Source organism: Odocoileus virginianus, chromosome 16, assembly GCF_023699985.2.
Source record: "Odocoileus virginianus isolate 20LAN1187 ecotype Illinois chromosome 16, Ovbor_1.2, whole genome shotgun sequence".
Classification (NCBI taxonomy): domain Eukaryota; kingdom Metazoa; phylum Chordata; class Mammalia; order Artiodactyla; family Cervidae; genus Odocoileus; species Odocoileus virginianus.
In genome coordinates, this window is record NC_069689.1 from 5,445,235 (window position 1) to 5,467,886 (window position 22,652).

Below are 22,652 nucleotides of genomic sequence, written 5' to 3' on the forward strand. Positions count from 1 at the left end.
TTTGCTCAATTAAATTCCTAAAACTTGTAATATGCCTTGGTTTACCTTTTAACAGTGGTAAGATGAAAAAGGAATATGTAAGTAATGTTGATAATCGTCTACTTTCTGGGCTGGGTGGTGGTGTCAATAGTTCTATTTTTATGCTTTTTAATAATGAGCATATATGTTGTGGGAAATATTTTATATGCATTGAATAACATGTTTCAAAGGTAACATAGGAGAAGTGAGTGTGTGGTCAGCTCTGGTTCTGCCATATCTAATCTGTATATGTTACTTAACCTCTCCGGGCTGTTTCCTCATCTGTCACATGGGAGCAGGAGAGGCATCCACTGTGAGGAGGAGGCTGTAAGGAATCATGGAGGTCAAGCACTTAGAGCAGTTTCTGGCCCAGTAAGAGTTAACCATTCTTGTAATTGTCACCATCACCCTTATAATCACCATCATCATCCTCTTCCTCATAATCCTCCTCCTCCTCTCATTACCCTTACTGTCACTATCACCATCAGCCTCCCCATCCTCCCCATCACCATTCTCATCATTCTTATCATCATCAACATCCTCGTCCTATCATTATCCTCACCATCACCCTCCATATCCTCCTCCTCTTCATCAACATCAACCTAACCATCATCCTCATCCTTCTCCCCATCCTGTCATCTTCATCATCCTATTTTCCTTCAGAAGGTAGAAGTGATCCCCAGTGCCCAGTCCTCCAGTATCACTTCCACACCTCTCAGACAACCTAGCACATTCCACTGGTTGGTTATTGGTGCAGATGTCTCGCTGGCTGGAGACCAAATCCTGAGACCAGCTTGCTTCCATGGTCCCCTCTGAGTTCCCACAGCAGCTAGGTCAGAGCCCCCTTTGTTTCAGGCACCATCCTCTGGTTTAGCATCTCAATGATCCCTAGCTCCTGTTCTGTGATGCTCTGAAATTGCTGGCACACTGTCCTATTCCCTGGCAGAATGAAATCCCTCCAGCATCAGCAGGGGAGCGTTCAGATCACTGCTTAAACTGTAGCAATCTGGTCCTTTGGTAGCTCAGCCCTCACAGATCAAGGTGGACCGTGATCCCAGGATGCCGTAAACAAAACACCCAGTGTTCCATGGTTCCTCCAGAATCAGTATGGAACCCACCCAGGCAAGATGTAGGTGAGGGGCCACAGCAGGTACTGGTAAATGGGGCTGGGTCCTGGGCTGGGAGGTCACAGTGTCCACAAGAGAGGCCTGTCAGAGCATCTGTCGGTCCAGCGAGCTCACGAACGGCTGCACTGATAATGTCTGCCCTCTCAGTCACACAGGAAGAAGTCCACGCTGTGATGTTCACAACAGCCAGATGACAATGCTGTTTGGAAAGTGATGATCACACCCACACTTTACAGATCAGTGTGTGACCTGACACCCAGAGACATCAACTGCTGACCACCCGCAAACAAAGTGTTGGGATTAGAACCCCACTCTTCCAATCCTACAGTCTGTTTTGGCCACTGGTTCTGACGGCAAGAGCGACCATATCAAAATAGCCCAATAAAGTGGAAAACAGGTGCAGTGGGGTGATCTGGCTTTTGTGGGAGGAGCAGTAGAAGAGAAAACCACCCACCTCGTGTCTCCTGTCCCAGAGCCCCAGTCTGACTCTTGCTCTCTGAATCAGGAGAGTCCGTGTTCTGTGCAGGCCCTGCTGAGTGATGTCCAGACTGAGAATGACTTGAGAAAAGGATAAAATTCAGCACTTCTAGGCACACCATTCTCCATGGGGGTGAAAGTGGACCTGTCAGTTATAGTCAACAGGCAAATGGGCATCACAGAGCCAGGCCGAGTCATAGAGCCACTCCACGCCCCAACTGCTGTGTGCAGGGAACAAACTATTCCTTCATGAGTTTGTTCACTGGCTCCCAGGTGCCCACACTGGCTAACTGACAATAAGTTTTACTGAATCTAAACTCTTCTTTCATCCTCCAAAGAGAATCATTAACCAATTCGTTCCAAGCAGGAGTGTCCTCTCTAACATCGTGATGGTGGACAAGAGTCTGGCAGGGGGATGACTGAGAAGGGTGAATCCCACACGGGCTGGCTCGAGTGGCCACCAACCAGGTGTCTCCCGGAGAACTGGTGGGCAGGCTTTGTGGCCCGGATGTCCAGGCTACCCCATGGCTCATCAGCTCTTTCTTGGTCTGGCTTTTTTCTACCTTCCCCATCCTAAACTTTTCACATCAGCTCATCTTTTCCCCTCAAAAAAGACAAAAGGTAAAAGGAGCAGTATGTCTGAAATCTTTTCCATGACACCTTTGGGAAGCTTTGAAGCCCTACTTTAAAAACAGACAGTGTTCTCCTAGTCTGACTCCAGGGCCTGACACTGAAAGGACATGCCACTTCCCTCTCATTTGGTATTAACAGACACCACAGTGGTGAGGATAAGATTATCAGCATTAACACGCATCCATGTTCACTTCAGGCCTGGCACTTTCAAAGCATCTGATTGTCAGGGGTACCAGTAACTCTGCTTTCCAGCAGAAAATGCAGAGAAAGCTTAAGTTACTGGCACTAAAGAGAACCACCTCCTTCACATCTTCATTTGTCAGATTTTTATCTTAGAAGGTGGTTCTGTTGCTTTCCATTTTGAGCGTGTATTTTTTAACTCCTTATTCATTCATAAATTCATTCATTTAAAAGCATTTGTTTGATTCTGGCTTTTCTATTAATAATACGAGGGTTCATTATTTTGTTTTATGACACACAAACATCAATGTGCTATGTCAGGAATAAAAAAATCCCTTGTTTTACATGCAGGAGGTCGGGCACTATCCTAGCCACTGGGACAAAGCAGGAAAATTACGGCTGCTTATATATTTAATCACAGTTAATACACTTTATTTTGCTAACCCCTCTTAAAGCACATTAAGTATTTAATTAGTTTTATTTCTCTTTACAATGATGGCATTTTATTTATTTGTCGCTTAATGTAATTAGTGTAATCTTTGTTTTCCCCTTGAGTTGACTAACACTTTCCCCTTTTCATTATGAAATGTTTTCTGTTTCCTTCCAAGTTCTCTCCTCATTTTAACTCACTCTCCCCATACAGTGTGCCCAAGGACGATTTTATTTCAGAAAACCGTCACACTGAGAATGTCTTCTCATTTTACTACTGTTCCCTATTTTCGCTTAACGTCCTTTCATGACTATTACGTGTTGTGTGTTCCAAGTTTTATAACCCTCTGGCCTTCATTTTAATAGAATTAGGAGAATCTATAAATAAGATCAGCTTCTTAGAATAATGCTTTCATTCTTCTCTGCTCTCCCTACCCCCGCTTCTCACACATGCCCTAAATTACTTACCAGCAGACCGGGAGCTTCCTCCCTAGGCAGAGGCTCTGTGAGAAGCCTGACGTTGGTGGTCTCTGGTGCATCTGGTCTGGGGCAGCTCCTCGGTAAGCAGGGGCAGGGCCCCAGCATAGGGCAGCCCCCCACCAGAACACCACTAGTCCTGTTCAATCCAACACTGCCTGGATCCGCAAAAGGCTTCAACCAATGGCACCAATGGTTATTCCATTCTCGCAGCTACTACTGCTGATGACAACAAACCTTCCCATTCAGAATGATTTCAATGGCTATTTGTATTACCACCAAATGTTCATTGTTACCTGCAGGTCACACTACATCTTTGAGATCAAAGTATCATTTTGCCTTCTTTTTCAGAAAACTTTTTAGTAATTGCTGATTGTTTTCAAATTGCAGGTGATTAAAAAAAATAATAACTTCTATGATTTAAAAAAAAAGAGGGGCTGAAAAGTCTGTACAGATAATTCAAATCCTGGAACTATAGAAGCACCGCAGACCAGGCCTGAGAAGATAAGCAGCAGGCCAGCACCCCAGACCTGCACCGCGGTGCCAGGCTGTCTGTGGAAAGCTTATCTCCCCTCTGCAGGAAGGCCCTCAGACGGCAGGCCTCCACTCAGCACTGTGCCCTGGGTGCATCTCCCCTGGCCGAATCTCTCTGTCCCTGGGCTCAGAGAGCCACAGTAATCCTGCCAGATGTGAGCATGACCCTAGAGCTCACCTTACCAAAGTGTCCATCCCCCAAGCACAGATTCCATGGGATTTCTCTGATGACCTCTTTGCCCCACTAAACCAATAGGCTTCTCTTCTTTATCTCTGAACACAAACTGACAAGCCTGTCAGGACAGCAGGGGATTTCTCCTGAATCTACCCTATGCCCACCACGCCCCTAAGAGTCTTTTCCTCCCCAACATTTACTGTGGAAATTTACAAACATACAGAAAGCTGAAAGAACTGGAAACACCCGCATACCCACCACCTTGACTGCCCCATTGACATAATCACTGAAGTTACTCACATTTCTGTGTACCCAGGCCTCTGTCTATCCATCAATCCCTTACTTCTAGTGCATCCAAAGTAAACCACAGTAATAGTACATTTCCTCTAAACATCTCAACATCCACACCATCAGGAGAGTTTAGCATTTGCTCACAGATTTTCTCCTCTGAAGTAAAATTTACATATGGTGAGATAATAAATTTGTTGAGTTTTGATCAATGTTTGCACCTGTATGACCCCAAATCCCCTTCATGACAGAGAACATAGCCATCAGCACAGAATGCCTCCCCACACCCCTTTCCAGGAAGTCCACACATTACTTGCTATCCCACTCTCACAGGTGGATTTTGCCTGTTATAGAAATGAACGCTGCTTATTTAAGTTATATGCAGAATACATCATGTGAAATGTTGGGCTAGAAGAAGCTCAAGCTGCAATCAAGATTGCTAGGAAAAATACCAACAACCTCAGATATACAGATGACACCACCTTTATGGCAGAAAGTGAAGAGGAACTAAAGAGCCTCTTGATGAAAGTGAAAGAGGAGAGTGAAAAACCTGGCTTAAAACTAAACATTCAAAGAACTAAGATCATAGAATCCAGTCCCATCACTTCATGGCAAATAGATGGGAAAACAATGGAAACTGACAGACTTGATTTTCAAATCACTGCGGACGATGACTGCAGCCATGAAACGAAAAGACGATTGCTCTTTGGAAGAAAAACTATGACAAACCTAGACAGTGTATTACAAAGCAGAGACATCACTTTCCAACAAAGGTCCAAATAGTCAAAGCTATGTTTTTTCCAGTAGTCATATATGGATGTGAGAGTTGGACTACAAAGAAGGCTGAGCGCTGAAAAATTGACGCTTTTGAACTGCAGTGCTGGAGAAGACTCTTGAGTCCCTTGGACTGCGAGGAGATCAAACCAGTCAAACCTAAAGGAAATCAACCCTGAATATTCACTGGAAGGACTGATGTTGAAGCTGAAGCTCCAATACTTTGGCCATCTGATGCAGAGCCAACTCAGTGGAAAAGACCCTGATGCTGGGAAACATTGAGGGCAGCAGAAGGGGATGACAGGATGAGATGATTGGATGGCATCACTGACTCAACGGACATGAGTTTGAGCAAACTCTGGGAGATGGTGAAGGACAGGGAAGCCTGGCATGCTGCAGTCCATGGGCTCACAAACAGTTGAACACAACTGAGTGGCTGAATAACAACAAGAAATGAAATCATATGACTCTTTGGTGTAAGGCTTCTTTTACACTCTGCAGAGTCTGTGAGGTTCACCCTGATGTTACATACCAACTGTCTTCTTCTCTTTACTGCTGAGGACAGATGCCCACTATAGGAAAGTGACACACTGCTTACCCATTCTACTGGTGGACCTTAGCCACTCAAAGAATTGGGATAAACAAACTGAACAACCCAGGGAACTCCATAATCTTGGGGAGAAAACAGAAGTGCTCCCCCGCCCCTGATTTCTGAGAAACCAGTGGCGGCGGAGATGGGGGGCGGGGGCAGGGTCAGGCAGCTGGTGACTCGCTCTGATGGACAGCCACACATACTAGCCTGGTTCCCTCAGCAAATGTCCACGACCTGGGAAACCATGGCACCAGCTCCTGCTAGCCACAGGAATGCTGGTCGCAGCAGCCAACATGTCATCTTCTGTTATGAAGACTTCTGTTACGATACAGAAATCAAACTGAACTCAATGCTCACAAACCTCCCCCAGGAGACCTGGGAAGAAAGGTGCATCATTTAGAAGGGACTGGGCAGTTCTGGTGAGATGGTTATTCCCTGGGGGCTGCGTGCACTGTCTGTAACAATCTTTGAGCATCTCTTCCAAGCCCAGGGTGCATGCAGGAATGCAGCCCTGCCTGGAGACTTGGAGCCTAACTCACACATCCCAACCATACGGTTCAAGTAAAACACAGACATGGACAGGAGGGAAGCAGTGGCGAGCACACAAACAATTACCTCGACTTTGCCAAAAGAAAAGGACTCTCAACGCACAGGGGCAACCCCAGGAGAAGGCTGAGCGGCTGCCTGGCCCCAGGACAAGCCCAGGCTGCACAGCCGTCAGCTCAGACCATGCTCAAAGACTACTAGTGATGAACTTCAGGAAAGGAACCAATTGCTGGAAAGTAAAACCAACTTTCAGGCTTCCCAGGTGGAGTCAGCAATAAAGAATCCACCTGCCAATGCAGGAGACAGAAATAACACGGATTCAATCCCTGCATCAGGAAGGTCCCCTGGAGAAGGAAATAGCAACCCAGTCCAGTATTCCTGGCTGGAGAATCCCATGAACAGAGGAGCCCGGCAGGCTACAGGCCGTGGAGTCACAAACAGTCGGACATGACTGAAATGACAGCTGGTTTTAAAACCAGTTGGCTTGAAGAGAGGTGTTTCTATGGTTCTATAGAGAAATTGAAATTCTGACATAAGAAGAAAACACCAACACATGCAAGGCCCTTTGAGAGTAAAAGTAAAGGTGGGAAGTGGAAAGATGCTCCTGGTTAGGTTTTGGAAATGCACTTCCTTGGCTGGAACAAGAGTGACACAGCTTGTCATCATGCAGGGTGGTTAGTCCTGGGCCTGGAAACGAGCCTCAGAGATGAACTTCCAGAGGCAGCGAACCCATTCTACCCCTGGGGTTTCCTTTGGCTTTCAGGTCTATTTGGTGTGAGAAGGAACAGTTTGGTTTTCTGATCTTCCTTGTGTGACAATGTATCAGAGGAAGGCAGAAACCCACATTCGTTGAAAAAGCTAACTAAAAACAAACAAACAAAAAAGCCTAGAAAGTAGCAGAGAGGTCATGTTGTATAAGGACATGAAACTCCAGGAACAGAAAGCGTTCATTCCCATAAATGCGCTTCTGCCTCTTGTGCCTAAATGCAGGGTGTGAGGCTCTGGGATGGGAAAGTCGTGGCACAGAAACTTGTTTAACCCATGGAAACAAGCCTTGCTGCTGGTCTGTGGCTGACAGCATCACATTTCTTCAAAAGAGAAACTATGAGACGTGCATAAGACTGAACAAACTCAGGCATGAATGGCTACTTTGAGGGCAGGACAGAAGTAAGGTTTCTTTCCTTTTTATAGAAATTAGGCTTAACCAAAAAGAACCCAAGTAGGGATTCTTGCATAAACTTGCTTATGTTTAGGAAAACAACCAAAGATCAAGCCATGTGTTAGACCAAGTGCCCAGAAACGGACTTACTTTCCCATTTTGAACACTGTCCTCAGTCGGACATACCTAAAGAAACTCTGACTGGGGCAAGGAGGCACAGATCCAGGTACATGGGGTCTGACAGGGCTTCAGGCATGTGAGAGGACACATAGACAGTCATCAGTGGCGCCAAGGCGGTGTCCCAGGGGCGATAGCAGCCGAATGCACCTTCCCACCCAGTCCCTGCAAAGCGTCAGGCTTCACACTAGCACCCGACAAATGCCTGCTATACCTCTGGTGACACCACACCCAGGATGTCCCTCATTCCCCAAGTTATGCTCCCCTTCCCGCCCAGCTCCCCTGGTTATCCCCCTCTCCTAGCCCAGCCCTGCACCCCTCCTGACAACACACCTCTTGAGGGCTCAACCAGTGGGAGGCACCAGGAGGGTGCTGCGTCCTTGCTGCCTTGGTGCCCACGAGGCTCTGTTGACCCTGCTCCCCCTCCCTCCATCCACTCATCCCAGCACAGGCAGCAGCTCCCACGCTGCTGGCCCATAGCCCTAGTGATTCTCCTCACCCCGCACACACATCTGGAAGCAGCCCCGCCGTGACCATGCCTCTGTCCGAGCCAGCCAGCTGCGTTCTCCCAGACAACGTAGAACAACGCTCCCCCTCAGGCCAGCCTGCTCCCTGCTTCTCCCCGCTTTGCTTTCGACAACCATGGACCTTCAAGGTCTGGGTCCAAAGCCACTAGTCACAAAGCCACCCCGATCCTCCCAGGGGAAATCAGCCCCACTCTGTCATCCTAAAGCAGGCGGCTCCCACCTGCGTGTTCCCTGCACTACTCCTCTGGCAATGGTTACTTAGTTCTCTTCTGCTGTTGACAGGGACCCTGCCTGTTCACTCAGTCACATAAGTGACAAGCCCAAAGCCCTGCGCACAATGGCAACTGTGCATTTTACCTCCAAAAACAAGCAGCCAACACACCCTCTGAACAACATTCAGAGAAAAGTGACAGACAGGAGAATCTATTTACAGACAGAAGATGCATAACCACAAGAGAGTGACGGCACCTACAGATCATCAGGAGAAAAGAAAAATGAACCACTGGGAAAATGGGCAAAGAATATAAACAAATCCTTCAGAGAGGAATTAAAGTGATTAAGTTTATGAAGAAGCATTTAATTTAAACAGTAATGGGGGGGAGCATATCAAAACAACCATGAGAGCTGATTTTTACCTGTAAGAATAGTACTGACAATCTCCCCAGAGGACCACTGAGGACCTGGCCTCCCAACCTACTTTCTTGGGGTGGGCAGCGTCACCTGGCCCCACCTGCCTGGACCAGCCCTTACTCCCTCTTCCCAGCCCTGCCCTGCCTCACCCCCACTCCATGGACTCAGCTTTGCCTCAGCAGCTCCGCAGCCTCTGGAGCCAGACCACCTCAGCTCAGATCTTGGGTAAGTGCTGCAATCACGGACAAGTTACTTAACCTTCCTGTGCCTCAGCTTCCTCTCTGTAAACAGGGGATAATGACAGTACCTACTTGCAGGGTGCTTAAGAAGATTAAATGAGTCAGTTCAGGGAAAGCACATAATAAGGGTCAAGAGATATCTGTGATTATTACAGTAAGTCCCCAACATATAGATGAGTTCCACTCTGAGAGGACCATCGTTAAGTCCAATTTTTTCCTGAGTCCAACAAAGTAAGCCCAGGTGCCCAACTAACACACTTGGTATATAGTACTGCACTGTAATAGGTTTATAATACTTTTCACACAAATATCAAATAAAAAACAAACACAAAAAATAGAGAAAACAATTTTAATCATACAGTACCTTGAAAAGTACAGTAGTACCAGCAGTATCACCACTGCTTTCACGCTTGCTTCTGGACATCCTGGGCTTGAAACAAAAACAATGCACTGCTGTCCTCTGTACAGGACTATACACTAAAGTGCACATGAGCACAGCCACATGCAGAGGATGCATGCACGTGACAGCATACACCAGACACATGAACTAACTCACGTAAGTGGACATGCAAACGCACATTCACATCTTTGAACAGTCACCACTTAAAGGTTTGTATGTAGGGGACTTACATATTCACGATTCCTATTTGTTTTCGCTATTATGTAGCCTACAGAAATTCTCATACAGAGAAGAGGAACAAGAATGATCACTGCAATGTTGTTTATGATACAGAAAAAAAAAGCCTGGAGAAAAATCAAATAACATGAATTAATAAGGCAATGCTGTAACCAAATATGTGGCTTCAATACAGCAGCTTAAAACTACTTCAAAAGAGTGAGGCAGATCTCTACATACTTCAGTAGAGAGCTTTCCAAGATGTACTGTTGGGTACATCTGGCATGGCCCATTCACCCCCCGTGAAAACAGGACACACGGACACTAATGTGTGGATGGGGTGGTCTTGGGGGAGGGGTCAGTTGAGAATGGGATGAGGAGAGGCAGGGGATCCGGGGTCCTTCTCTTCACGAATCTTCACTGTTTGAATTCTCTGTGAAGGGAGGATATTTACACAGCACACCAGTAGCTTTATCAAATAAGGAAAAAGTGCTTCATAGAATTCTTGTGAGCTGGACTGACACATGTCATCAAGTATGGGACCCTGTGCAAGGTGGGTGATGCAGGATGGGGGGTAGGGTGTAACCAGTGTGGGAACCACGGGGGTGAGGCTTGGCAGCAGGTGGGGGGGAGGGGAAGGCGGGGAACATGTGCATCACCCCACCCAGAGCTGGCATTCTCCATCAGCAGCAATATGACCTCACGAAGAATCCACTGACCTAAATGTCAGGGAAGATTAGGTAAGGTACCACCAGGGCACTGAGTAGTCATTAAAAATTTCACCACAGAACAGTTACAGACCCAGGAGGTACAGCTGCAACAACTATACAACACCATCTGCCTAAAACTGTCTCTACACGTGTGTGTGCACCCATATACCCAGATATACAAATGAACATGCATGCACATGCACACACACCCACACACACAGTTTAAAAAAACTAAACAATAAGAGGGCACAGCCCAAAATGTTAACAGTGTTCCTCTGGGGCAGGGGTAGAATTATAAATGATCTTTTCTCAGTGTTTTTTGTTCTTTTCCATATTTTCCAACTTTTCTACATACTGTATTCTTTGGTATTACACAAAGAAAATCAAGTAACCACAGTTTCATGTCCAGGAACCCAGACCCTGGGTGCTACCCTGGGTCACGAAGGCCCTTCTATGCAGTTCTGGTTTCTGGCTGGGTGTCTACTGGACAGTTCTCTACTCTCATTGAAGGCAGAAAATACGGGGCCCCCAACGGGCCACAGGAGGTGCCCAAGAGAAGCTCCTGCCCTGAGAGTCTCAGACTCTAGAGGTCAGGAGTGCTATGGCTATCTTCATTCCTGCACATGCATCTGTGCCTAGCCACTTCAGTCCTGACTCTCTGTGACCCCATGGGCTGTAGCCCACCAGGCTCCTCTGTCCATGGGATTCTCCAGGCAAGAATCCTGAAGTGGGTTGTCATGTCCTCCTCCTGGGGATCTTCCCGACCCAGGGATTGAACCCATATCTCTTGGTCTAACCTGCACTGGCAGATTCTTTACTGCTAGCGCCACCTAAGCCTTTGAAGGGCAGCCCTAGCCCAGGGACCTGGTAAGAAGGGAGGGTGTGAAGGTGCAGCTCAGCCCTGCCCCTCGCTAGGAGGGTGCCAGCATCTTCTGGACATGGGGCACTGCTATATCTCAATATTTCCTCTGCCCGAACTGCACCCTCTGCCTCACCAGTTAGGAAACCCCGACTGCAGCCCCACGGCCACCTGCTCTCCGCAGCCCTTCCCAAAGTGGACGCTGGAATGAAAGCTGCCACCATGGAAAGCCTTGCTCTGACGGGCCTGAGCCTCAATGACTTACTCAGCTGCTCCGTGCCTCAGCTTGCTCATCTGTGTAACAGAGTTAATAGTGCTCAGGGGTGATGATCAGAGCAGTGCCTGGTGAGCAGGAAGGGCAGCTCAGAGCCAACTGGTGGCAGTCGTGACAGAGGTCCTGGAACTCAGTGGCTAAGTGACCCAGTCCCCCCGGTGCTTCTGAAAGCAGTGTGGGAGTGGACAGCGGGCCTGGGGTCTGACCACAAGAGGCTGCGGGGTGGCGGGGAGACAGGCGCCCTCTCAGGCTGGGGCCCTGGAGCTCGAAGACCAGAGTTCTGCCCCACCAGGCAGCAGACAGGACAGGAAACAGCACTTCAGTGAGTCCTGAAGAGGGGCAGGCTCTCCAGGTGAGCTCCACGGGAACGGATGCCCAGGTTAAAGCGGCAGCCCCAAAACAACAGATGCAGAGAAAGAAAAGGCATGCGGCGCACTTCCGGCTCAGCGAAGGTCTGGACCAGCTGGGGTGTCCGGCGACTGTGGGGGCTCCGAGTGGGGATGCAGAAGCAGGGGGAAGCGGGGGACAGCTCACTTCCAAGGGCCACACAGTTAGGCTCTGCTACAGAAGAGCCTCTGTGATCTCAAGGCAGGGAACAAACAGCCTGGGGTGGGGAATGGCCCAGGGAAGCAGAAACCCAGGCGCAGAGAGGAGGCTGCAGGCACGACCAGGAGGCAGAGAGGAGTCACAGACGGGCACCAGGGAGGAAGGCAGAGGAACCCAGCGATGCCCTGATTTCCAACTTGGAGGATTATGACAGGTGAGTGAAAGAACAGCCTCTTCTCCTCCAGACAAGGGGACCTTAGGCCCTTATCTGACGAGAGGGCCCCCCAAGCCTGCCCCTTGCTCCTCTCCTGCCCCAACTGTCCACCTCGGGGCATCTGACAAGGATCACAGGGTGGGCCGGGGCCTTTCACAGGCAATGATGGTTCTGATGGCATGAACACAGGAGGTCATCTCTGAGAACCATAGCACAAAAAAAATGGGAAGCACCCGACCATGACACTGGATGTGATTTATTCACCCCCGTGGCAGACAGGCCCTTTCTCCCATTGAGCAGACCAACAAGGAGAACGGCGCCAGCAGCAGGAAGTCACGAGGCTCCAGGGAGGTCAGGAAGCTGAAGCCCACAGCCCCTTTCTGGCCAGGTTGTGCCCCACAGTGGCCAGGGCTGTCCGGCCCTGCAGAGTGTGGTTGGTTTGGGCCCAAGCAGCCAAGGCAGAGACAATGAGCCTGTTTCTTCTTCTCCACGGTGCCACCGTCTTGACACTGAGGGCATTGATGGGCTGGTTACCATGGGAACTCAAGCTGCAGATCCCCGTCCCATCCCATGAGCACAAGGCTCCCTCCCGAGAGCTGAAGGCTGTTCATCCCATTCTGTGTGGTGCTGGACAGGGCCTCATGCCTGCCGTCAGGTCTCCAACACTCCGCGAGCCGAGACACTGGACCTCACAGAGACCAGGACTTGGCAGGACGACGGGACCCTATAGGGTGGGGCGGGGCCGGGGTATGTAGCCGACCAGACTGGGGGTGGGGGGCAGCTACAGCATCACAGGGCAGCTCCTCCTCCCACACCACGGAGCTGGGAAGGGCCCGCTGAGGTTCCCAGAAGCAGGGATCCAGATAAGAGGTGCAGGGGAGACGGTTCTGTCCAGATGCTGAGAGGAGCCTGACTGCTCAGTCACAATGCCTGCACTCTGCCCCCCATGAGAGGCTCTCCCAGGGGCGCCTTCCCCTTGACTCTGAGGGCCCAGCACCCAGGGGAGCACTTAACAAACACAGTCTGAATCAATGTCTGCATGTCTGCCAGGCACAGGTTGCCCTGGGCCAACGGCTCTGCACCAGAGAGACATCTCCATCGGACCTCATCTTGGGGAGCAGCCAGACGATGGGTGTGAACTGAGGTGCCCGCGAAGCACAGAGCCCAGTGGAGGCACAGACAGGCCGGCAGACAGCATGACGGGGGCCTGGGAGCCCAGGGGCATGGCTGCAGAGCAGCAGACAGCCAGGAAGGACAAGGCGCTGACCAGGAGGGCCACAGAACGAGAGCCTTTCTCGCCTGAGAGAACAGCACCAAGGAAGCCACGAGGAAGCAAGCGCAGAGTGAGGGGTCTGGCCAGAGCAGAAGGCGGTGGAAGGGGCAGGAGGGTCTACACGGCCTGGACGGGGAGAAGTGGGGGGAACAGGAGCCAAAGAGAGAAGCGTGGTTACAGACAGCACAGGAAGCTCAGGAGCACAAAGGTGGCGGCACCCTCCAGGCCTCCAGCTCTGGGTGAACTGGGACCCACAGGGAGGGGGAGGGGGGCGCAGCCAGGGGAGAGCCTCAGACTGTGAGGGACTGTGTGCGGCCCCCGGGGAGGGATGGGTTTTTCCCCCACCGTGGAGACTCAGGAGTAAGCCTCAATGTGGAGGAGAAGGAGCCCGCAAAGACCACACAGCACGGAGCACACCGGCGCCGGCACTGTATGCGCACGAGAGGCTGGTGGGTCCATGCGGGCCCATGTGTCAGTGGCAGCACCCAGCTGAGAGGTTCCTTTCCCAATGGCTTACCCGAGTCTGAGACACAGGGTGATGGCCCCCTGCCAGGCGGGTGACCAGGCAGGCGAGTCAGAAGGGAGGGCTTTGGGCGCCGGCCTCCCGGTTTGTAATGTGTAGCAAGTCACGCTTAACTGGACCGAGGTCTCCTCACGGCGAACAGGCCCAGCGGCACCCGCAGGTCAGTACCAGGCTCCATGGTGACAGCAGACCCAGGGAGCCACCAGCCAAGCCCAAGCACACACCAAGGTCTCCAGTCAGTGCCAAGGCTACACTGCAGTCCCAGCTGGAAAGGACATGGACACTCGTGATCGTGAAGGCCTCCATGGTCAGGGTGCTGGCTGGAGAGAGGGGCGCCAGTGCCAGAGGTGCCAGAAAAGACCAGAGGAACTGCTTTCTAGAGGCCAGATCTGTGCAGGGGCCCAGAGATCCCGAGGAGCCTGGAGTGTTCCCCAAAGTGTAGACAGTCCTCTGTGGTCCAAGACCAGGCAGGGGCCCAGGGGGCCCTCAGGCTTGTCTGCCCCACCTGGACCGACACCCGGCCTCTGCCAAGAGAAGTTTAAACCAACTTTCCCAACAGGCCATAGAGCTGGCTAGCCCCCTGGCCGGGTTCTCAGTCCTCGGACCCTTGCCTCGGGGTCTCTGCCAGCGCCATGCATTGCAACTCAAGCTTTGTTCACCTCCACCCACTGCAGCCCCAGTGACTCATGATACTGCCCATCAAATAAAGCCGTGTCCACTTCAATCCATTACCATCTGAATGAAGAGGGCAAACAGGAACACGTAACACTGCATGACCTTCGCACTCACAGTTCTATCTATCCCCCCTACCACCACCGCCCCATCCCCACCGCCCCAGCTCACACTAGACACTTGCCCTTGCCATTCACAGGCCATCCAGGAGTATGGCTCCCGGTTGAAAGCATAAAAGCAAGATAGCCACCAAGCAAAAACCAGTACATAGTGACTGCTGTTCTGGGCTCCCCTCATCCCTCCCAAGTCCCCAGCATTCACTGGAACAAGTTCCGGCCCATCACTTCTAACACCTGGCTAAAGCTTCAGCTTGCTCCTGGTTGTAAGAACAGGCTGTGTGCAACATGACAATTTTCCTCTGTTGACAAGTGAATGACAAAGGCCCACCTGAAATTCTGGGCCAGGTACGCTCAGCTCAGTAGCTATTTTAAGTAAAACTATTTAAGGAAAGTTCAAAACCATTTAAGGCTCTTAGATCTTTCAGGGCCCTGGCAGCCAGCCTGCTGTTTTATGCTCAGACTCAGAACCAACAAATTAGCTCAATACTCCAGGCAAAGCAGAAACGCAAGGGCAAGCACGGCGCCTCAGTGCCACCCTTAAGATAAACATCACTTCTGAGAGCTGCCGACGCTGTGCTGCTGTGATCCAGTGTGCGCCGACGGCTTGCTGCCATACTTCTCATGTGAATGAACAACCTGTCTTTTCTCTGAGTGAGCAACATCAGAGGTGATGATGTAGGCTGGGCTGAGGCCACCTCTGCTGAGAGCTGACCTGACGGAGAAAGACGACTGTCAGAGGGGAAGGCAGAGGGGCTCATGGGCTCCAGGTACAGCTCCATCCCAAGAACCCTGTGACTGCAGCCAGGACTTCTGTTTCTCTAGGTCACCGCTTCCTACACAAGTGGACCAACCCAGCCTGGACTTCAGTCTAGGCAGGGCCTTCTCACCTGAGCCCACGGGTGACCAGCCTGGGACTTTAGGCAGGGCCTTCTCACCTGGGCCCAAGGGTGGCCCAAGAACAGTCATACATGGGTATGATGTGCATTTTTCTCCCCCTCCTTTAACACTGCATGTGTATTATCTGTGTGTATGCATGTATGTAAGTATATGTGGATACATGTGTACACATATGAATATGCATGTGTGTATCCATGTACATATGCATGTCTGTATGCAACTGGGTATATTACCATATATAATGTGTTCTGACACACACAAAAGTGCAAAATGCTTAAACATGATTTTTATATAACTTACATATATTATACATATACATATATGCCTGGCCTTCCCAGGTGACTCAGTGGTAAAGAATCTGCCTGCCACTACAGGAGAGGCAGGGCCGATCCCTGGGTCAGGAAGATCCCCTGGAGAAGGGAATGGCAACCCAAATCCAGCATTCTTGCCTGGAGAATCCCATGGACTGAGGAGACTGACAGGCTACAGTCCAAGGGGTCGCAAGAGTCGGACATGACTTAGCAACTAAACAACAAATACCTATATGCCTCTATAGTAGATTAGGAATTAGAACACTGCAGATAAAGTTTGAAATTCTACTAACTAGAATTTGATGTGGATCCTTCCAGCCCATGCTTCTATACTTTCACTACCTGTGTAAGCATTCATAAGTTCTACAGAATGGCTTAGTGTTTTTTAAAAATTTACATAAATACACTGTGCATCTGCAATCTGCCATTTTCACTCAACATTATTTCTGGGATGTATCTGTGTAGATACACAGCTAGTTCTCTCTTTTTTAAGTACTGTTGAGTATCCGGTGGTGTGACAACTTTTCTCCTCCATTCTTCTCCTGGTGGTATTTAGGTGGTGTCTCCCTTCATTTAGAGATGCCCCTGTGGACACTTCTGTACAAGTCTCCTGGGGCAGCAGTGAGGATCTCCCAGGCTGAAGCCAGGATGTGGACATGCTGACACAACCCACCTCCTGTCGCTCTCCAAGCAGCTGTACCCACTTTCAATTCCTGGCTCCTCTGCAGCCCAGGCAGCCCTTGATGCTGACACCATCTCGGTCTGCCAACCCCACAGGCGTGAAGTGGGATGACCACCTGAAGGCCCATCAGTTCCTAGGGAGGCTGAGCACTTTTTCTCACCTGGGTTTCCCTTTCATTCAATTCCCTATTCATATATACCTCCCCATTTTTTCTACCTGGCACTTATCCTTTTTCTTATTTATTTATGTGTGTTAGTTGCTCAGTCATGTCCAACTCTTTGCAACCCCATGGACTGTAGCCCACCAGGCTCCTCTATTCATGGGATTCTCCAGGCAAGAATACTGGAGTGGGTTGCCATTTCCCTCTCCATTATTCATTTACAGTCTTTTAAATAATCTACACATGAATCTATTATATGTTATAAAATACTATTATATGTTATAAATACTTCCTACTCTCTTATTTGTTTTTTCTATTATTTATTTTTATTTTTTTTTTAATTTGTTTTTTAAATGCTATGACACCTTTATTATACAGAACCTTTAATGGATCAATCTCTTCCCTTCTCTATTTGATCTTTTTGTGTCTTGTTTAAGAAATTCTTTCCTTTCTCAACTCTCCTACACTGTTGGTTAGAATGAAAATAGGTGTAGCCATTATGGAGCACAGTATGAATAGTCTTCAAAAAACTAAAAATAGAGCTACCATATGACCCTGCAATTCCACTCCTGGGCATATATCCGGACAAAACTATAATTCAAAATATACATGCAGCCCTATGTTCATGGCAGCACTATTCACAATAGCCAAGTCGTGGAAGCAACCTAAATGTCCATCAACAACCAAACAGATAAAGAAAATGTGGCACATATATACAAAGGAGAAGGAAATGGCACCCCACTCCAAATTTCTTACCTGAGAAATCCCATGAACAGAGGAGCTTGGCATGCTACCGTCCACAGGGTTGCAAAGAGTTGGATATGACTTAGCAATGAAATAGCATACAATGGAATATTACTCAGCCACAAAAAAGAATGAAGGTGCGATCTAAAATATGACACAAATCAACTTACCTATGAAATAAAAACAGACTCACAGACACAGAGAACAGACTTGGGGTTACCAAGGAGAGGCATGGTGGGGGAAGGATGGACTGATGTTTGGGGTTAGCAGATGCCAATCATTATCTATAGGATGGATAAACAACAAGGTCCTACTATATACCACAGGGAACTATATTCAATATCCTGTGAATGAAGAATATAAAAAACAATATTTATGTATGTACAACTGAATCACTTTGAAATTGACACAATATGTAATTCAACTATACTTCAGTAAAATAAGTTACAAACAAATCCTCTCCTTTGCTGATGTGATGAAGGTCTTCCCCAGCAATATGCACTCAGGCTCTCATCCTATCTGGAGTTCCCATACAGAGTGGGAGGTGAAGGTCTGCAGCCCTTCCCCGTGGAGACCTGGCTCTCTCAGCACCATGTCCTATACTGCCCAGCCCTCCCATCCACAAGAACCTCTTTGGCTCACACACAAGCTCCCACATATACCTGGGCTGGAGTCAATGTCACCAATGGACACGACCATCACCAGGCCATGGCAGAGCTGCCATGACCACCAAGGCTCGTGGTGGCAGACAATGCCCTCCCCAGCTTCCTTCTCAGAGTCACCTATGGTATTTGTGTGATTTCATATTCCATATAAAAACCTACTCACACTAAAACTAGCTTATACTGAATTTACACATTAGTTGAGGGGACTTGTGACAGTCACCTCTCCCATCATGAATGTAATCTATCTCTCCATCATTCTTGCCTTCTTTTTCCCAACACTTTTTTACAATGTTTTATAATCCTCTCCACAGGAGTCTTGTACTTCTCTAGGATTGATTCCTAAGTATCTAACAGCTCTTATGCTGTCCTCGCAGCTGTGGCCATCATCAGGGGTCTCTTGTCAATCAAGTCCCCACCTCTCTCTCTCCTTAGTTCTAATAGTTGGTCTCTGGGTTCTCTTGGATTATCCGTGTGGTTAATTTTGTCATCTGTCAAGAGTGACATTTGGCTCTTCCCAATCTTTATTCCTTTTTTGTAAACTGTGTTGCATTATCTTGGATGTCCAGTATAATATAATGAGTTGAGGGGCAAAAAGAAACTTATTTGTCCTGTTTCCAATGATGTATATTTTTAAATGGAGAGGATCCAGAGCCTCTATCAGACTCTGAAAGGGATCCATGATTCAAGACAAGGGAATAACCACTAGTATCATTTGACCTGCACCACACAAGATAAATAGGATCAGGTCCATGGCTGTATGTAGGTCAAGTCAGGGCTTGAGCACAGCAAAGACCAGGATGAAGAGTTAGGGCCGGCGCCGGGCACAACACCAGCTGCCCACTAAGGGTCTAGGGAAGGTCACTCGCAGGAAAACTGGGAGCCGGGAACATGGAAGGAGACAAAGCATAGCACAACCATCAGAGGTGACACACTCTGCCGTGTGGACACAAACCGCTCCCAGCCCTCGCTTCACCATGGCTCACTCACCCATAAATCAAAGCTAATAATATATACATCTTATTTATGAGTCACAAATTCTCCTGGCTGAAGAAGGCAAATAAGGTTTTTAAAGAGTTCTTATTGAGTAGGTAGAGGCCGGACTGCTCCAGGCCTTTTCCACATTAGCAGTGCACTTGGGGGAGGTGGGGAGGAAAGCTGCATTGGGAATAAAGGGTAACAGGCCCTCCTTGAGAAATCACGCACACATGTGTACACACACACACACACTCACCTCCAAGACAGCTCTTATCCCCTGGGTGTGTGACCGCCTCCTGCATCAGTGCCAGCAGCATCCCATCCCCAGGCTAAGTGCCAGGCTGTGTGCAGCCCACCTCGGCTGCCCTGGACACTTCCCAGGAGATCCAGGGGGAAGGGTGCACACCCCAATGAAACCTCTCCCACAGGCAAAGCAAAGACAGCAGACCCTCAGTAGTGGGATGCAAGTTGTTTGAAGATGGGGCGTGGTCATGAGGCTGGCGGCTCTGATGCCTGAGGACAGGAGTGGTAAGGGGCCTCACCAGGCCTTTACTGCAATGTTCGGGAGCTTTCCGCTCAACTTCAGTTCCCCTCTGTTCACTTAATTATAAGAGCCAGGAACCCAGGCACTTTGTAATTTACTGTGCCATTAAAGAGTCACTTTTAGCTGAAGACAAACTGCCGGGCCACCTGGGCGGAGCAGCCAAGTGTGGCAGGAGCCGGGCCTGAGCCAACAGGGGAAGCAGGCGCCAGAGGGGCACCAAGAAGTACTTTCTTCATCTGGACTGTGAACCTGGGAGATTTAGGAACCTCAGATTTAGGAACTGAAGTCAGTGCTGCCCAAAGGCAAATCTTAAATCACAGGATGTTTGCAGAGACCTGAGTGTTCAAGATACAACAAAAAGACACACCCAGGATGTGATGGGTTATTTCAGACACTCTCTGACCCACGGTGTGAAGTATAGTTCAGACAGCAGGATCTACGTTTCCAGAAGGCTGCACAACTCACCTTAGCAGCGTTCGCACTGGGCTTAGGAGGCAAAGAAATGTCACTCACATCAGAGCCGCACCAGATGTGGCCCGCTTCTGTCACGGTTAATGATGAAACTAAATTTAACGCTGGCTGGCGGCAGGGTCTGAGCTTTGAGCGGGCGCGTCCCTGTCACTCCACTTGATCCTCTAAGTTTGCTGGAGGTTTGCTCAACGCACAGAGAGGTCCCCCGGTGGGCCCCCGCCCGCCATAGATCAGGATCAACTCGCTGGGCTGGGTTGGCGCAGGAAAATGAAGCCTGCCTCTGAGCTCCTATGGAGCTACCCCACCCGCGGTCCTGCCCCGGGCTTGTCCCCTCTTGCTCGCTGACAGCACTCCTGCGGGCCAGGTGCGGGAGTGGTCAGGCCCCGGCAGGTGCTCTGCGGCCCAAAACACTGGACCGTCCCATCCCAACCACCGCGCACCCAAGTACACAAGGTCAACGTCCCGACACGTGGGCGGGTGGAAAAGAAGGAAGAGACCAGCCTAAGGTCACACGACCGGTCCGCAGAGAACTGCCATCAGACCCGCCAACCAGAGGCCCAGAGACGAAGCCAACTCCCCCTACCCCTGTCGGGGGCCTGGAGGAGATTAAGGCCTGGACCCTTGCCTCTGGCTGCGGGGTCCAGGCCGCCCGGAAAGCCCCCTCGGCTCTAGCCGCCCTCCCTCCAAGAGACGCGGACGTCAAGGGAGCGCACGACCTCAGCCCCCACCTGCGCGCGTACAAGGTCCGGAGCCCCGCGCCGCCAGTCTAGTTGGAGGGCCGGCGCCGAAGGGCCGGGTCGGCGGCGGGTGGACCTGAAGGGACATGGGAGGACGGCGCCCTCCACGGGCTCCCCACTCGCGCGGCTGGGCAGGTGTCCGCGTCGGGGTGCTGCCCCGTTGGCTGCCGAGGACCCCGCGCCGCGCCCCGGGCAACTCCTCACAGGGCGCCCCCTCGCGCCGCGTCCGCCGGCGGCAGCCAAAGTTTTGGGCGCGCGGGGCCGTCTGCACTCACCTGGCCCAAGTTGAGGTAGCCGTGTGCCGCGGCCACGCGGTCCGCCACGGCCGGGCCGCCCAGCACTTGCACCGCCCAGTGGTTGGTGTAGACGGGGCGCGGCGGCGGCGCGGAGCAGGCGGCGGGCAGCGCGAGCAGCAGCAGCCAGCGCCAAGGGCGCGGCGCGAGCGGCCGGAGCCCGGGCCCGCCGGCGGCCCTCGAGTCGGGGCCCGAGTCCCCGGCGGCGGCGGGGGCGCGGGGCGGCGGCCGGGGCCCGGGCGCGGGCGGCGCGCGCGGAGGCATGGCAGTGGCAGGCTCGCGCGGCGCCGGAGCGGCGAGTGCGCCGGGGGGTGGGGTGCCGCCTTTTAAAGCCGCTCCGCGCCGGGGAAGCGCCGCCGCCGCCGCTGCGGGCGGGAGCGAGGGGAGGAGGAGGCGGCCGCCGCGCGTTCCCGCCCGCGCGGCCCGGCAGCGCCCTGGCCCGCGCTCGGTGACCGGCACCCGGTCCTCGCGCGCCTCGGGCAAAGAGCTCCCCCCGTCACCCCGTAACTTCCCGCAGACTAAGGGGGCGCTCGGGACACGCGTTCCCCCAGCGGCCGGAAGGCCCAGGGCGTCTCAGGTGAGTCCCACTCCCAACCTGTCTGCCGGCATCTTCCTCCCGTCGGGGTGCCTGGGGGCCTCAGTCATTCGCCTAATAGTGTTTGACCTGCGCAAAGCCTTACTCGTCCCCGCGTGAGAGCGCGGCTCGCCTGAGTCTTGGGAGAAGAAACCACAAGGAAAGACGGGTCGGCCCCGCTGAGAACCAGGCCTGACAGTGGGACACATCAAGGGGGCCAGAGACATTTGGCTTCGGGGGGAACTTCGGGGATAGCCTTCCTGGGGGAGGACGGCGCTGTGGGTCCCCAACTGTCCATTTCCCAGAAGCGCGACCGTGGGCAAGCTGCCACCCCTTCTCAGCACAGAGCTCCATCCGTGAGTGCAGTGACAACAGTCATCTCCCCCGGTGGCGCTGTTCAGAGGATGACAGGAGCGCTGGCCATGCACCAGCTTTTGCTGAGTGTTTGTATGAGCTCTGGCCTGCCTCGCAGTAGGAGATCACTAGTTGTACAGACTTAAATGCCACCCCACCCCCATCGCCGGACCCTGGGACCAGTCAGGGGGACAGTCAGTGGGGTCTTCCTGGCTCTGCTGCCTCCAGCAGCCTAAAGTCCAGTAGAGACACATTTGGTGAACCTGGAGAGCTACAGCAGTGTCACACACGGGACGGGTGACTGGCCAGGGTCTCTTCTGCCACTCCTCCCAAGGGCTGTTGGTCCCAACTGGCCACGCATGGGAAACAAGGCTTCACCCTGATTAACACTGGCAGCAAAGCAGAAACTAGGCCAGGAAGGCCTTTAAGTGGGAAGGGGACCAGTGACCTGACTGTC

At 51.2% G+C, this 22,652-nt stretch overlaps 1 protein-coding gene and 1 long non-coding RNA gene across 3 annotated transcripts in view; both read right to left on the reverse strand.

Moving 5' to 3' along the window:
• Positions 1-21,546, reverse strand: part of PCSK6 (proprotein convertase subtilisin/kexin type 6) — a 167,341-nt gene extending 145,795 nt beyond the window's left edge. For both annotated transcript variants that reach the window (XM_070477663.1, XM_020911825.2), the window contains exon 1: positions 21,250-21,546. In XM_070477663.1, the coding sequence (XP_070333764.1) occupies positions 21,250-21,531 (282 nt within the window). In that variant the 5' untranslated portion in view covers positions 21,532-21,546. The remainder of the gene's footprint in view (positions 1-21,249) is intronic.
• LOC139038660 (uncharacterized) lies at positions 12,442-14,782 on the reverse strand. The gene is made up of 2 exons (XR_011491694.1): positions 13,992-14,782; positions 12,442-12,710 (listed from the first exon to the last, which is right to left on the reverse strand). It is a non-coding gene; the product is annotated as an uncharacterized lncRNA (long non-coding RNA).
• Positions 21,547-22,652: the final 1,106 nt, after the last annotated feature.